Genomic DNA, 15775 nt, shown 5'->3' with positions numbered 1-15775 from the left:
ACTTGTATGTGGGTATTTTTGGTGTGGGAGGTAAATAGAGGATTTTAAATGTTTGAAAATGTATTTATTCAATTCTAAGTGTTTTTTGGTGTAGTTTGCTATTTGGCCACAAGATGGCCACAGTCAAAAAGTCCTGGGAGCGATCGATCTCTCTCCCAGGAAGAAGTATGAAGACAGGGAACTTTTTGATCTCAGAAAAGCCGCAGCGTCTGAAGAGACGCTGTCGGCTTTTCTCCGGGGGGGTGGGGGGGATGTCCGATCAGTGAAAGGGATTTATAATCCCTTTCATTGATCGCTGAGCTAACGGCCAGCAGCAGGGGCGCGCATGGGGGGGCCGCGGGAGCGCACGCAGCCTAACTGGACGAAAATTTTCATCCAGTTAGGCTGAAGTGGTTAATATTGTTTATAGGGCATTCCTCAAGCCAAATGCTTTTTTGTTTTAATACTCTAATTCCCTATAAACTAAACAAGCCTCGTCCACAGCTTTTCAGAGTGCTTTAGCATTTTCAGAGAGTAGCAAGGGCTTATGGGGATCTCAGTATGGGCAGGAGGAGGGGGAGGCTGAGTGCTGGAGATGCAGATTAGCTTGCCTGTGTGTAATGTTTACAAACATAGCTGCTGTCATTGTTTCACAGGAAGTAATAATCCTATTCTGTTGAAGTTGTTTGCAGCTAGATTTGCTATGTAAACTATCTAAACTTTAGATAAGATAGATAGACAAGTTATTTGTTATAGTCAGTTTTTCATCTCGGATCCGCTCCCAGTGACCGTCTGTACATCCAGGCCGGAACATCTTCCTGAATCCCTCAACATTCTGGCCCCTTACTATTGATGTAACGTCACTCCACCTGTAACATGGAAACACTAATCCGCTAATTAGCTTGCACTAATAATGTTTTCTTCTTGTTTTTCAGGTTCTGCAATGGATTTGCCAGAAGTTGAGGAAATTCTGGAAAGTTTGCACTAAAAATGTTTTCTGCTTGTTTTTCAGGTTCTGCAATGCATTTGCCAGAAGTTGAGGAAATTCTGGAAAGCTTGCACTAATAATGTTTTCTGCTTGTATTTCAGATTCTGCAATGGATTTGCCAGGAGGTGAGGAAATTCTGGAAGCAGGTAATATTTTGTTACATTAGAGGACAGCCGTGCCTTCTTCTCCTTCTTGTAACGAGGTGTGAAAGCATTTTTCTACAGACCCAGTGTGATCATCTCTGCTCATAATTCTTTCTCTTTTCTTCTTTTCAGAAATTCCAACATGGCTTTTAGCCATCATCATAATCCTGGCAGTCGGCCTTTTAATTGGATTGATTATTGGAGGCTGCTACTGTTGCTGCACCTAGTAAGTTTCTATAATCACTAGCCCTGAGTACACAACCCATTCCCTCAGCTGTAATAGTAAAGAGGGTGAGTGGCAGTTTAGACACGACCCCTCCCAGAAGGCTTCCATGATGCATTGTCCAGCCTCTAGAGGGAGGTAGGGAGTGGTTAGAATGTGCTAACACGTTGTGGTGTAGTCTTTAAGTTTTGAGGACTCCACCCCAGCTTCACTCACTCCTCCTCCCCCCTCCCCTCCACCTCCTCCCCCACAACTTTACTCCCCTACTCCAGCCCTACCCCTCTTCCACCCCAGCTGCACTCACTCCCGAACTTCACTCACTCTCCCGTTTCATCTTTTACTGCCACAGTATACTTTAAATAATTTTTCCCCAAACAATAGTCATCATGTTGGACAATGCAGTACAGTGTACATCCTGCAGCTTGTATGCATGCCTTGATCAGCGGATTGAGGGTGTTTACTGTTGCCCTGGGTGTGTGCGTTGCTCAGTTAGAGGCGGAAGTCGCAGAGCTAAATAAGCATCTCGCAACACTGAGACGCATACACAACATGGAGATGAGCTTGGATCTCACGATCCAGACACTGGATGGAACCGTTGAAGATGAGGTGGGTGGAGTAAAGCCGTAGCAAGAAGCAGAGGTAGCCGCTACTTGGGTCACAGTTAGAAGGGGTAGGGGAAAAAGTGGCAGGGAGGCTAGTCCCGAGTTGTCCCTCACTAATAAGTATGCTTGTTTGCGTAATATTGGGGAGGATGATTCTGGAGTAGCAATGCTGCAGCAGGATGTGCTCCTTAGCAACCAAGGGGCAGGCTGCAGTAACGAGAATGGGAATAGGAGTGCAGCTAAGGCTAGGCAGGTATTGGTGGTAGGGGATTCAATTATTAGGCGCACAGATAGGGTAATCTGTCGAAGAAACCGTGAATGCCGTACAGTCTGTTTCCTCCCGGGTGCTCGGGTTCGGCATGTAGCGGAAAGAATTGACAGATTATTGGGTGGGGCTGGGGAAGACCCAGCTGTCATGGTACACATTGGCACTAATGACAAAGTTAGTGGGAGATGGAAGGTCCTCAAAAATGATTTTCAGGTACTTGGAGTTAAACTTAAAGCAAGGACCTCCAAGGTGGTGTTCTCTGAAATACTGCCAGTGCCACATGCTACATCTGAGAGACAGAGGGAGCTTAGGGAGTTAAATAAGTGGCTGAGAAATTGGTGTAGGAAGGAAGGGTTTGGGTTCCTGGAGAACTGGGCAGACTTTGCAGTCGGCTACAGGTTCTACAGCAGGGATGGGCTGCACCTCAATGGGGAGGGTGCAGCTGCATTGGGGGAGAAGATGGCTAAACGGTTGGAGGAGATTTTAAACTAGGATCTGGGGGGAGGCGGGGGATAAAGTCTCAATATGTAGACAAGATAAGGTAAAAAGACAGTGGGAGCCTAACATGGGGGGTGGGGACAGTGTAAAGATTAAGGAGGTTGGTAAAACTTCAAGTAGCCCATTTCATGTAAACAAAATTGGTAAATGTGGTGGTAAAAATATAAAGTGCATGGTAACCAATGCTCGGAGCCTTGCAAATAAAATAGACGAACGAGTTCATTCTGAATGACAAAGGCTATGACATTGTGGGAATAACCGAGACATGGGTGGATGAAAGCCATGACTGGATAGCTAATTTAAAAGGATACAATGTGTTTAGGAGGGATAGAACAGGGAAAAAAGTTGGAGGGGTTTGTCTTTGTTAAGAATTTTTTTACAGCTCTCCTCAACGATGAGATGGAGGAAGATTGCGAAGATGTGGAGTCCGTTTGGGTAAATATTCATGGTGGAAATAAAATTGCTTATTGGGGTATGCTACAGGCCACCTCATATTAATGAAGCTGCAGAACTGCGATTACTACAGCAAATTAAAAAAGCTGCAAGTAAAAATGAGTTCATAGTTATGGGCGACTTCAACTTTCCAGACATTGACTGGGGTATTGAGGCTACCCATTCTGGTAAAAGCAGCAGATTTCTGGCAGCACTACAGGACAATTACTTGACTCACATGGTAACGGAACCAACTAGGGGGAATGCGTTACTGGAGCTGATCATTTCTAATAGACCAGATAATGTATCAAATGTGCAGGTTCAAGAACATTTGGGAAATAGTGATCACAACATGATAACGTTTGATCTGGTGACTGATAGGCCACAGGGCAGCGGGACCACTAAAACTATGAATTTTAGAAAAGCAAAGTTCAATCAAATTAGGCAGGCACTAAGTTTGGTGAACTGGGATAATGTACTACAAGGGGAGGACACTGAAGGGAAATGGCAAGCTTTTAAACTTATTCTCAATCAATATTGTAGTATGTATATCTCATATGGAAACAAAATGTCTAGGAATAAAAAAAGGCCTCTATGGATGTACAGTATGTATATCCCATATGGAAACAAAATGTCTAGGAATAAAAAAAAGGCCTCTATGGATGAATAGAAAGGTTAGGGATAAAATGAACAGGAAAAAGAATGCCTATAAGGTCCTAAAACAGGAGGGGATCGAGGCTGCACTAAGCAATTATAAGGAGTGCAATAAAAATTGTAAAAAAGCAATTAGGCTGGCAAAGATCGAAGCTGAAAATCAAATCGTTAGGGATATCAAATCTAACCCCAAAAAGTTTTACAAGTACATCAACTCTAAAAAAAGAAAAGGTTGACTGTATAGGACTCCTAAAGGATGAGGGTGGGAACTCAATGGTGGATGACCAAGGTAAGACAGAGTTATTAAATGCTTTCTTTGCTTCTGTCTTCACAAAGGAAATGTAACGATCGGTGAAGCACAGAGAGGATCTGATTACCAGTGAACTGCAGAATCACTGGGAATACAGATGTATACCAGATTATACGTGATCTGCAGTATCACTGATAATCCGATATACTAGCTAACCTCTGTTCACCTGAGTAGAGTGTAGTGTTAGGTGCAACAATAACACTTAGAGGACTAGGCCTCAGTGCAGCAAGGAGTACTGCACAGATTCCTTCCGCAGACCTGAGCTCTCCAAGACGGGAGGAGTCAGACTGACAGTAGGAAGGACAGACTGAAAGTAACCTTCAGGAGGAAGGATCACTAACAGAGCGAGGAACCGCCTCTAACAGTAAGGTCGGTTCTCGAGGTCGGACAAGCCAGGTCGTACACACACGGACAGATAAAGTACAAGATCAGGAGGCAAAGGCGGAGTCAAAGTACAGGCAGGGTTCAGCAACGGGGTATCAGATATATCGGGGTACAAAATCAGGAGGCAGAAGCAGAGTCAAGGAACGAGCCGGGGTTCGGCAACAGAGTATCAGAAATATCGAGGTACAAGATCAGAGTTCAGGAGGATAGTCAAGGCAGGCAAAAGTCATAACAGATAATCACAATCAAACTAGTACTTTAGCTATCAACAGAATCTAGCTAAGTGTAGGATTACAGCTCCAGCTGGTCCCGGCACACTTGCGGATCTGACTACGGATCTGGGTGCTCCCACATATGTGATCGCACGCCAGACAAAGAGCAAGTGAACAACCAGCAGTATATATACTCTAGGACCTTTCCAGGACCTCCCTAATTGCTGGTCCAATGGGAGCAGTGGAATTTGTCAGCTGACCCAGCTGATCAGCCGACTCCCTTCTAACTGCTATTTAAACTCTGCCTCTGTGCTCGCGCGCGTGTAAGTCTGAATCTTGGTGGACTATCAGTCCCAGCCACACCAGTACTGTCATGCAATGTATCTAGTGCGGGGGCCGCCTCTGATGCGGATTCCGCCGTTACCAATGCGGATTCCGCCGTTACCAATGCGGATTCCGCCGCACTGCCTATGCGGCATGCGGCGTTTTTTCCGCGTTGTGACGCCATGCTGGACGCGGAAACAGCCGCCTCACCTCGAGAGACGGCGGCCTTTCCGCGTTTCCTTACAGTACCCCCCCCCCGAGGAGTGGACTCCGGACAACTCCCACCAGGTTTCTCGGGGTGTAAGGCATGAAACTCCCTTTTTAATTCGTCTGCATGCATGCGCGTCCCCGGTACCCATTGCCTCTCCTCAATGCCGTACCCTTTCCAGTGCACGAGGTATTGTACCGAGTTTTGTACAGAGCGTGAATCTAGAATCTTCTCCACCTCATATTCGTGTTGGGCATCTACCAAGACAGGAGGAGGAGGAGTGGGACCCACCTGGACTGCTGGCTTAAGAAGGGACACGTGGAAAGACCTCACCCCCCGCATGCTAGAGGGAAGATCAACGGTGTAAGTAACATCATTGACTTTCCTGACAACCGGGAATGGACCCACAAACCTGGGACCAAGCTTATTCGAAGGTTGTCTTAGGGTCAAGTGACGTGTGGACACCCAGACCAAGTCTCCTGGTCGGAACTTCCACTCCAGCGACCGTCTTTTGTCAGCTTGACCCTTCTGACTCAAAAAGGCCTTCTCCAGGTTACTTCTAACCGTCCCCAAAGGTCCTTCAATGACTTTTGCCAGGCCTCCAGGGCTGGGAAAGGAGTGGAGGCTATAGGTAATGGGGAAAATGTGGGTGATCTCCCCGTCACCACCTGAAAGGGAGAGAATCCGGAGGACGAGTTTTTTAAATTATTCTGGGCAAATTCTGCGAAGGGCAGAAATCTGACCCAATCGTCCTGCGCCTCTGCCACATAACACCTTAAAAATTGCTCTAAAGACTGATTTATTCTCTCAGTCTGGCCGTTGGTCTGTGGGTGATAGCCCGATGAAAAAGACAGCTTTATGCCCATGAGGTGGCAAAAAGCTTTCCAAAACTGTGAGACGAATTGGACTCCCCTGTCTGAAACTATGTCTTCGGGAATTCCGTGTAAACGGAAGACATGAGTGATAAACAACTCGGCCAATTCCTGAGCCGAGGGGAGTCCAAAGCGGTCGACTATCACCCAAATGACCGCCATACCTTCAGACCTGGGAAGCTCGCCCACAAAATCCATGGACAGGTGGGTCCACGGCTCATTCGGGGTGGGCAAAGGCTGCAACGTACCGACAGGTGCCAGCCGGGAGGGTTTACTCTTGGCACATATCAAACACTCTTTTACGTATTCCTTACAATCCGCTGCCAAGGAAGGCCACCAGGCGCATCTGGCTATCAGATCCTGTGTTCTGGATGCCCCAGGATGCCCTGCGTTCTTATGTGCATGGAACATCTCAAGAACCTGTAGGCGAAAAGGCAGAGGAACGAACAGGACCCCTGCGGGCTTCCCTTCCGTAATGTCTTGCTGAAAGGGAGCCAACGTCTCCCTCCAATCCTCCCAAGTTCCAGTGGCTGCCAGTATTCATTTCTGGGGAATAATGGTCTCTGGAATGGAGGGCTGTGCTGTCTCTGACTCAAAACATCTGGATAGAGCATCCGCCTTAACATTCTTGCTCCCTGGGGTGTACGTAATAATGAAACTAAACCTGGAGAAGAACAACGACCATCGAGCCTGGCGAGGGCTCCACCTCTTAGCCCCCTCGATGTACTCTAGGTTTTTGTGATCGGTGTAAACCGTCATGGTATGCTCAGCTCCCTCTAACCAGTGTCGCCATTCCTCGAAAGCCAATTTGATGGCCAAGAGCTCCCTGTTGCCAATATCGTAATTCCTCTCTGCAGGGGAGAACCTGCGAGAGAAATACGCACACGGGTGCATTCTACCCTGCAAGCCTGACCGCTGAGACAGCACAGCCCCCACCCCAACCTCCGAGGCATCCACCTCCACAATGAACGGGAAAGAGGCATCCACATGTCTGAGGATGGGTGCTGAACAGAATAGGCCCTTCAGGGTGGCAAAAGCATGTAAAGCCTCAGGAGACCAGTGAGTGGTATCTGCCCCCTTCTTAGTGAGGCAGGTAAGGGGAGCAATGACCGTGGAGTACCCCTTTATAAACCGTCTATAGTAGTTGGCGAAGCCAAGAAAGCGCTGAAGGGATTTCAACCCAACCGGCTGTGGCCACTCCAGAACAGCGGAGACCTTGGCAGGATCCATAGACAGGCCTGTGGTGGAAATTATGTACCCCAAGAACGCAACAGATGTTACTTCGAAGATGCACTTCTCAAGCTTTGCGTATAACGAGTTCTGCCTTAACTGATTTAACACAAACCTCACATGGTTTCTGTGTTCAGTTAGGTTGTTGAAGAAGATAAGAATATCATCAAGATAAACTAGTACAAATTTCCCCAACACCTCCCGGAATACCTCGTTAATGAGTTCCTGAAAAACGGCCGGAGCATTACATAACCCGAAGGGCATCACCAGGTACTCATAATGCCCGTCTGGTGTATTAAACGCCGTCTTCCACTCAACGCCCCTTCTTATACGTATCAGATTGTACGCGCCCAGCAAATCTAGCTTAGAAAAAATCTTAGCGTCAGTAACCTGAGTGAACAAATCATATATCAGTGGCAACGGATAGCGATTCTTTATAGTAATCTTGTTGAGACCGCGATAATCGATGCAGGGTCGCAGGCCTCCGTCTTTCTTTTTGACAAAAAAGAACCCTGCTCCAGCAGGTGACCGGGACGGGCGAATGAAACCCTTGGCCAAATTTTCACGGATGTACTCCTGCATGGCCAATTTTTCGGGCCCTGATAGATTGTACAAGTGACCCGGGGGGGGGAACACAACCTGAACGGAGATCAATGGGACAATCAAAAGGACGATGTGGGGGCAATTTATCAGCTGCCTTGGGACAGAACACGTCGGAAAATTCAGAATACTGATCTGGTACCCCTTCCACCTGAAATCTGGTTTGCCCCAAGGTCAACTTCCCCAAACACCGCTGAAAACAACGAGGTGACCAAGTGGTTAACTGACCCGTGGCCCAGTCTATTTGAGGTGAATGAAGTTGCAACCACGGCATGCCTAGGATAATAGTTGAGGTAGACATGTGCAGTACAAAAAACGATAATCGTTCCCCATGCAGTACCCCTATGGTGACCTTCACCTCCGGGGTCTGTGACAGAGCACGATTCCGTTGTAGAGGGGAATCGTCTACTGCCGTGACCTGAATGGGGGGTGTCACAGGAGTGAGCGGAATACCCAACTCCTGAGCAAACTTAAAGTTCATAAAATTGGCCGCTGAGCCTGAGTCAATGAAAGCCTCAGTGGCCACAGATTTCTTCTCCCATGTAACTGTACAAGGGAGAAGCAATTTCTTTTCTTTAAGGGGTGCAAGTGGCGTGCCTAGGGTGTCACCCCCCACTACTCCTAGGCAAATTCGTTTCCCGACTTGTTCGGGCAGTTGATCCGTCATTCTCCGCCTTCGCTCCACCTGGGTCAATTTCGAACAACCAATCTGCATTGGTTCGGGTGGAGGCAAGGCCGGAGGAGATGAGACAGACGGAGATGGCGTTACTAAGGGTGCAGCGGAGGGTGCCACATATGATGATACCCTGGCACGGTGACTGCCCCGAATCTGCCTCTGATGGCGTAATCGACGGTCGACTCGAATGGCCGATGTGATGGCCTCATCGACTGTCCTGGGCTCGGGCAAGGTTAGCATTAAATCGGAGACCTCCTCCGATAACCCAGACAAGAAGTAATCCATGAGGGCAAAATTATCAAATCTGGCCGTGACTGACCATCTGCGAAATTCTGCCGCGTAATCCTCGACTGAACCCCTGTCTTGCCGCAAAAGTTTGAGCTTCCGCTCAGAGGTTGCCGCAAGGTCAGGGTCGTCGTAAATTACGGCCATGGCCTTAAAGAATTCCTCTACCGAGGTCAGAGCAGTATCGGTAGGAGGCAGGTTGTATGCCCATGACTGGGAGTCACCAGTCAGCAAAGTTTTAATAAAGGTGACCCGTTGGATCTCAGTCCCCGAGGATCGGGGTCTCAACTCGAAGTACGATAACACTCTACTCTTAAAATTCCGGAAGTCAGACTTGTGGCCGGAAAATTTATCTGGTACGGGCATACGTATGTGAGCACTAGGAGGGGATCGCACTGAATCAACTGACGTCTGGAGGGTTCGCACAGAGCCTGATAGGACATCAATCATAGTCTTGTGGCTACCCAGCACTTGGTTGATGTTTTCCACCGAAGTGGCAAGTGCGCCCAGACGGTCAGTGTGTGCGTCCATTTGCATTTTTTGGTCTGGCGTTCTGTAACGATCGGTGAAGCACAGAGAGGATCTGATTACCAGTGAACTGCAGAATCACTGGGAATACAGATGTATACCAGATTATACGTGATCTGCAGTATCACTGATAATCCGATATACTAGCTAACCTCTGTTCACCTGAGTAGAGTGTAGTGTTAGGTGCAACAATAACACTTAGAGGACTAGGTCTCAGTGCAGCAAGGAGTACTGCACAGATTCCTTCCGCAGACCTGAGCTCTCCAAGACGGGAGGAGTCAGACTGACAGTAGGAAGGACAGACTGAAAGTAACCTTCAGGAGGAAGGATCACTAACAGAGCGAGGAACCGCCTCTAACAGTAAGGTCGGTTCTCGAGGTCGGACAAGCCAGGTCGTACACACACGGACAGATAAAGTACAAGATCAGGAGGCAAAGGCGGAGTCAAAGTACAGGCAGGGTTCAGCAACGGGGTATCAGATATATCGGGGTACAAAATCAGGAGGCAGAAGCAGAGTCAAGGAACGAGCCGGGGTTCGGCAACAGAGTATCAGAAATATCGAGGTACAAGATCAGAGTTCAGGAGGATAGTCAAGGCAGGCAAAAGTCATAACAGATAATCACAATCAAACTAGTACTTTAGCTATCAACAGAATCTAGCTAAGTGTAGGATTACAGCTCCAGCTGGTCCCGGCACACTTGCGGATCTGACTACGGATCTGGGTGCTCCCACATATGTGATCGCACGCCAGACAAAGAGCAAGTGAACAACCAGCAGTATATATACTCTAGGACCTTTCCAGGACCTCCCTAATTGCTGGTCCAATGGGAGCAGTGGAATTTGTCAGCTGACCCAGCTGATCAGCCGACTCCCTTCTAACTGCTATTTAAACTCTGCCTCTGTGCTCGCGCGCGTGTAAGTCTGAATCTTGGTGGACTATCAGTCCCAGCCACACCAGTACTGTCATGCAATGTATCTAGTGCGGGGGCCGCCTCTGATGCGGATTCCGCCATTACCAATGCGGATTCCGCCGTTACCAATGCGGATTCCGCCGCACTGCCTATGCGGCATGCGGCGTTTTTTCCGCGTTGTGACGCCATGCTGGACGCGGAAACAGCCGCCTCACCTCGAGAGACGGCGGCCTTTCCGCGTTTCCTTACAGGAAACAGCACTGTTGCAAATTACAGAGGCAGAAGAGTCTCAATCTTCTAACCGTAATATTAAATACTTAACGCAGGAAGAAGTGAAGGCAAGACTAAATAAATTAAAAATAGACAAGGCACCTGGCCCGAATGGCGTGCATCCTCGGGTCCTAAGGGAATTGAGTTCAGTTATAGATAGACCCCTTTATCTTATCTTTTGTGACTCTCAACTGGCAGAGTCCCAGCGGATTGGCGTACAGCCCACGTTTTCCCATTATATAAGAAGGGCAAAAAATCAGATCCAGGAAATTATAGACCTGTAAGCTTAACATCAGTTGTATGGAAACAATTTGAGGGGTTACTAAAAGATACTATACATGACTTCATAGTAGAAAATAATCTTATTTCTCCGCATCAACATGGGTTTACTAAAGACAGGTCCTGTTTGACTAGCATGCTCAGCTTTTATGAGGTAGTGAATGCTAATATGGATATTGGGAATGCTGTAGATGTGATATACTTGGACTTTGCAAAGGCCTTCGACACTGTTCCCCGCAAAAGTTGAGGATGCAAGGACTGGGGAAGAGTCTGTGTGCATGGATAGGGAACTGGCTAATGGACAGAAAACAAAGAGTTGTGGTCAATGGATCATACTCAAAATGGGAGACTGTTAGCAGTGGGGTCCCACAGGGGTCTGTACTGGGTCCAGTGCTCTTCAATGTATTTATTAATGACCTAGTAGATGCAGTAGTGAGAATGTTGCTGTTTTTGCAGATTATACAAAATTGTGCATAATCAACTCTCAGGAAGATAGTGTCATATTGCAACAGGATCTGGATAGGATGGCTATATGGGCACATAAATGGCAGATGAAATTCAATGTTGAAAAATGTAAAGTCATGCATTTTGGTCGTACCAATGGTCTAGCATCATACAAAATAAATGGGATACAGTTGGGGACATCAAACTTGGAGAAGGACTTAGGAGTACTCATCGACAACAAGTTAAATAATCGTACTCAATGCCAAGCCGCTGCAGCTAAAGCTAACAAAATTTTGGGATGCATTAAAAGGGAAATAAAAATTCGAGATGCTAGCATATTGCCCCTGTTTAACGCTCTAGTAAGGCCACATCTGGAATATGGAATTCAGTTCTGGGCACCACATTACAAAAAAGATATTGCAGTTTTCGAGCAGGTGCAGAGACGAGCAACAAAATTGATACGTGGTATGGAAGGTCTCGCTTACCAAGAAAGGTTAGATAAACAGGGTTTATTTAGTCTAGAGAAAAGACGCCTTAGAGGAGATCTAATTAACATGTATAAATACATCAGAGGGCAATATAATAGCTTGGCGGATGAGCTTTTTGTCCCTAGGCCTTCTCAAAGGACTAGAGGACATGATCTGCGCATGGAGGAAAAACGTTTTAGCCATTTATTTAGGAAAGGGTTTTTTACAGTAAGAGTTATTAAGATGTGGACTGCATTGCCACAGGAAGTCGTTATGGCAAACTCTATACCTGCATTTAAAGGGGGCTTAGATGCTTTCCTTGCGTTGAAAGACATCCATGGCTAAAATTACTAGGTAATGCCTAATGATGTTGATCCAGGGATTTTATCTGACGGCCATCTGGAGTCGGGGAGGAATTTTTCCCTTTTGGGGCTAATTGGACCATGCCTTGTAAGGGTTTTTTCGCCTTCCTCTGGATCAACAGGGATAAGTAAGGGAGCAGGCTGGAGTTGTACTTTGTACTGGTTGAACTCGATGGACGTATGTCTTTTTTCAACCAAAATAACTATGAGTGCAGAGATATAAATGTGGATGAAGTCATTTACCCTGCAACCTCCTGTGCTCCCCTTCTCCCTCTAGAGCAGGCTTGGGAAAAGTGCTTCCCAGGCCGCCGGCTACCAGCTGCGTCAAAGGCTCCATTCCTTTTTTTTTTTTTTTTTTAAACTTCCTCCCCCCTGCAGAGATGCAAGTGGGGTTTAAGAAGAGGGTTAACTCACCTAATCCATGCTTCCAGCATCAGGTCTCCATGGAAACAACACCGCAACATGATACACCTGCAGAACATGTCAGCGTATTACAAGGTAGAATGTCCTGAAGGTGTGTCACATGATGCCGCTGTGGCTCTGGAAACCCGACGTTGAAAGCGATGATTACTTAAGTTAACCCTCTTCTTATAGCATGTTTGCAAGGATAAAGGGAGAAGAGGAACCTGTGACGAACATTACGGAAGGTCGTGCGCGTAAACTCCAACGATTTTCGTATGGCCCCACACAGTTACTGTCAGCCCTGGGTAGAATAAAAAATGCCTTTCTTTGCTCTTCTTCTGAGAGCATGGCAGGAGTACAGCCTCCCCCACATCCTGTTCAGGTCAGGAAAGAATTCACAAGTGGCCAGACCACCTGGGGAGCAGCCATTTGGTTACATAGCTCATCTTTCCCCAAAAGGAAAACCAGCTCAAACTGGTTGAACTTCAAATTTCCCTCCAAGCTCATAGCTTCACACAATGGGAACATTTACTTTATTAATAATTCAAAATAGGTTTGGCCCAGCAAGACCAAAATCACATTTCCTGATACCCAGAAATCAGTTCTATCACTCACCTGAAGTATAATTTTCTAGCTATCAGGGATCCATGTAGAAACCACTTTATCCGGCCTGCGTAGAGCGAATGCGACAGACTAGGCATACATAGCCTCGTTTAATAGAGGGTCGCGAGCAGTTTACGAATATAGTCTCGGATTTGCGATACGCCACTCCTGGGCCGAGTCACACAAATTATTAATAAATTGGTACATTCCTTTCTCTGAGTCTGTGGGTGGCAACCTCCCTGCCAGGAGGTAACCCTGCCTCAAACACACCTACTTTCCAGGTAGTGACCGCCCCAAAACTCTGGTCAGTAAAAAGCGTTTGCAAGGAACTCCACCCAGTTCTTCAATTCCCATCTACCAGGAAGGTCTAGACATGTGCTCAAGGAGAACCGGGCGCATGTTGTGTACAAAGACTTTAACCTGAATGCCTACTTTAAACTGGACTATTTTCTTCATTTTTCAAATGGACTGCTCAGCTAACGAAGTAAGAATTTTCTGATTTTATTCCTTTTTATTTTTAAGCTCTGTGTATATGTTAATTGGTGTATATAACTGTATGTAATGCATTTTTGTTATTAAACTTTTTAAAAATCGTTTAGCGGTTATGACCTGTTGCTGAACATACACAATCGTACCTATTCTCCTGAACTCGCTACCCTGTGTTTAATAGAAGTATACATTTATAACCCGTATGCGAGAACCCGGCCCAGATATAACGATCTGACCCAGGTTCCTGCATATTGCTAGGGGTTACTAAAGTGTTCTCCAAGTCCTAGTATAATTACAGTAGCGGGCTGTGTAACTCGCTTGGTGGCAGATCTTTGAATTGTATATGTGTGTGGAGTGATTCGGTTGGTATCCCTTCGCGAGTCAGTTCATCAAATTGCGAACACGGGTTACCCTTCGTGATGAACAAGTGACCGTGTAAGAGGATTTCTGACGCTGATCGATTTACCCCATCCGCAGACCGGCCTAGCGGTCTGTGACAGAACCCAGCTACCCAGCAGTGGTTTTTTTTTTTTGGGGGGGGGGGGGGGTTGAGGGGAGCTGTCAAAAAACTTCCTCTGACCAATTCATGAATCTACAGTTATTCACTGTCTCATATCTGCAAGGGATCTGCCTCAGATCTTTGCTGGTTTAGTATCATAAATTGGGGTTGTAAGATGAAAGAAAAACTTGCAAAATCATGTGACATATAGAAAATTTCCACTGACTAATTACTTGACTGAGTCACACTCTTGCTCCATCAATGTACCGTACTCTTATTTGCATTGACCATGTCTTGTATTACATAATGTGATATATTTATTATCTTTTACAGCCTCAGATGCCGATCAAAATTAATCAAGATCGACAGCATGATCAAATCCGTGAAGGAGGAAACTGCAGCTTTAATAAAAGAAAAGGAAAAAGCAAAAGTCCCCAAAGGCCTAGAGATGGACCTTATGCTGGCTGACATTTTGCGTTCGCTCATCCCAGGGAAAGCCAGGAGAATGGACCCTGATGTAGAGCATGGAATGGAGGAGGAAGATGCAAGAAAGGACAAGAGGCAGAAGAAAATACAGATCTCTGCCCAGCAGAAAAAGGAGCGTAAAAGCCATCCTATTCTGAAGAAAACTGATCCAGCTGGAGGAAAGAAAAAAACAAAGAAAATAGTGAGGTTTCAGGCCGAGGATAAAGAAGAGGTGCGGCAACAAAAAACAGTAGAAGAACCAAATATCCTTGAGGGAAAGCTGAGTCAAGAAAAAAAGAAGCTCAGAGCAAAGCTCAAGAAGCTTTAGCAGAATGCTTCCCAATAAGCCTGCCCTCCAGACTGTGGCCACATACTGGCTTTGACAAAAATAGATCTCCTCATTATTGTAAATAAAAATGTATATGTATATATAAATTGTTCAATCTTTCCTTTAGACTCTTTTACACACTATGGGAATCTGTTACAGTGTGATTACTCTTCAAGTGCAGCGCAACATTGCCTGTATGTATTTAGAGAGTTTATCCCGGGGTTCTCAAACTGGGTTCCGTGGCACCCAGGTGCGCTTCAAGCACCTCCCAGGGGTGCTTCGGTGTTCATCCCAATCTTTTGTGTATTGCCCATCAGGATTTTATCAGGGGCACTAAATTGTCAGTATGAACCAGGTTTTATACCACCAAAAAAGTATTTTAAAAGCGTTTTCTTTGCTTCTACCAGAAATGGAAGCCTTGTTCACAAAAACACTTTATCCCATTTTTCCTCAGTGAATTCCGTATTTAGCTAGGTCAGATGGTTTGGCATCATACATGACATCCAAGAGCAGTTTATAATAGATGGACAGCGGCTTCCTATCCAGAAAATATTTGTATCTCAACATTCCTAAGATCCCTCACATCATATCCCTTCCTCAGACACTGCCTAAGAAAATGAATCAATTGGAGGTGTTCAAACTGGGTAAGATGAGAACCCTGCCCCTTATTTAGTAACTCTTGCCTAGTTGGAAGTACTCCCAATGGCAACATGTTTTTGAGCGTTATATCTTCACCTAAGAGTTTCTTACCTGAAACGTATAATTATCCCAAATCAGAGTAAGAGGGCCTAGGTAAGAGGACATTCAATGCTGACACAAAAAGCATGTGTCAACATGAAT

At 46.2% G+C, this 15775-nt stretch overlaps 1 protein-coding gene across 1 annotated transcript; it reads left to right on the top strand.

Moving 5' to 3' along the window:
* Positions 1–573: 573 nt before the first annotated feature.
* Positions 574–15001, top strand: LOC137570948 (uncharacterized). The gene is made up of 3 exons (XM_068279636.1): positions 574–1113; positions 1243–1336; positions 14476–15001. The coding sequence occupies exons 1-3, from the start codon at positions 1047–1049 to the stop codon at positions 14933–14935; spliced, it is 621 nt and encodes a 206-aa protein (XP_068135737.1). The 5' UTR covers positions 574–1046; the 3' UTR covers positions 14936–15001.
* The last annotated feature ends 774 nt before the right edge of the window (positions 15002–15775 follow it).

The sequence above is a fragment of the Hyperolius riggenbachi genome, chromosome 4 (assembly GCF_040937935.1).
Source record: "Hyperolius riggenbachi isolate aHypRig1 chromosome 4, aHypRig1.pri, whole genome shotgun sequence".
NCBI classification, from domain to species: domain Eukaryota; kingdom Metazoa; phylum Chordata; class Amphibia; order Anura; family Hyperoliidae; genus Hyperolius; species Hyperolius riggenbachi.
Note: the sequence above shows the minus strand (reverse complement) of the source record. Positions and strands in the feature narration are given on the sequence as shown.

Coding starts and splice junctions, on each gene's coding strand:
- LOC137570948 (XM_068279636.1), top strand. CDS start 1,047: ATGTTTTCTGCTTGTATTTCAGATTCTGCAATGGATTTGCCAGGAGGT. Junction 1,114..1,242: donor TGAGGAAATTCTGGAAGCAG/GTAATATTTTGT, acceptor TCTTCTTTTCAG/AAATTCCAACATGGCTTTTA. Junction 1,337..14,475: donor TGCTACTGTTGCTGCACCTA/GTAAGTTTCTAT, acceptor TATCTTTTACAG/CCTCAGATGCCGATCAAAAT.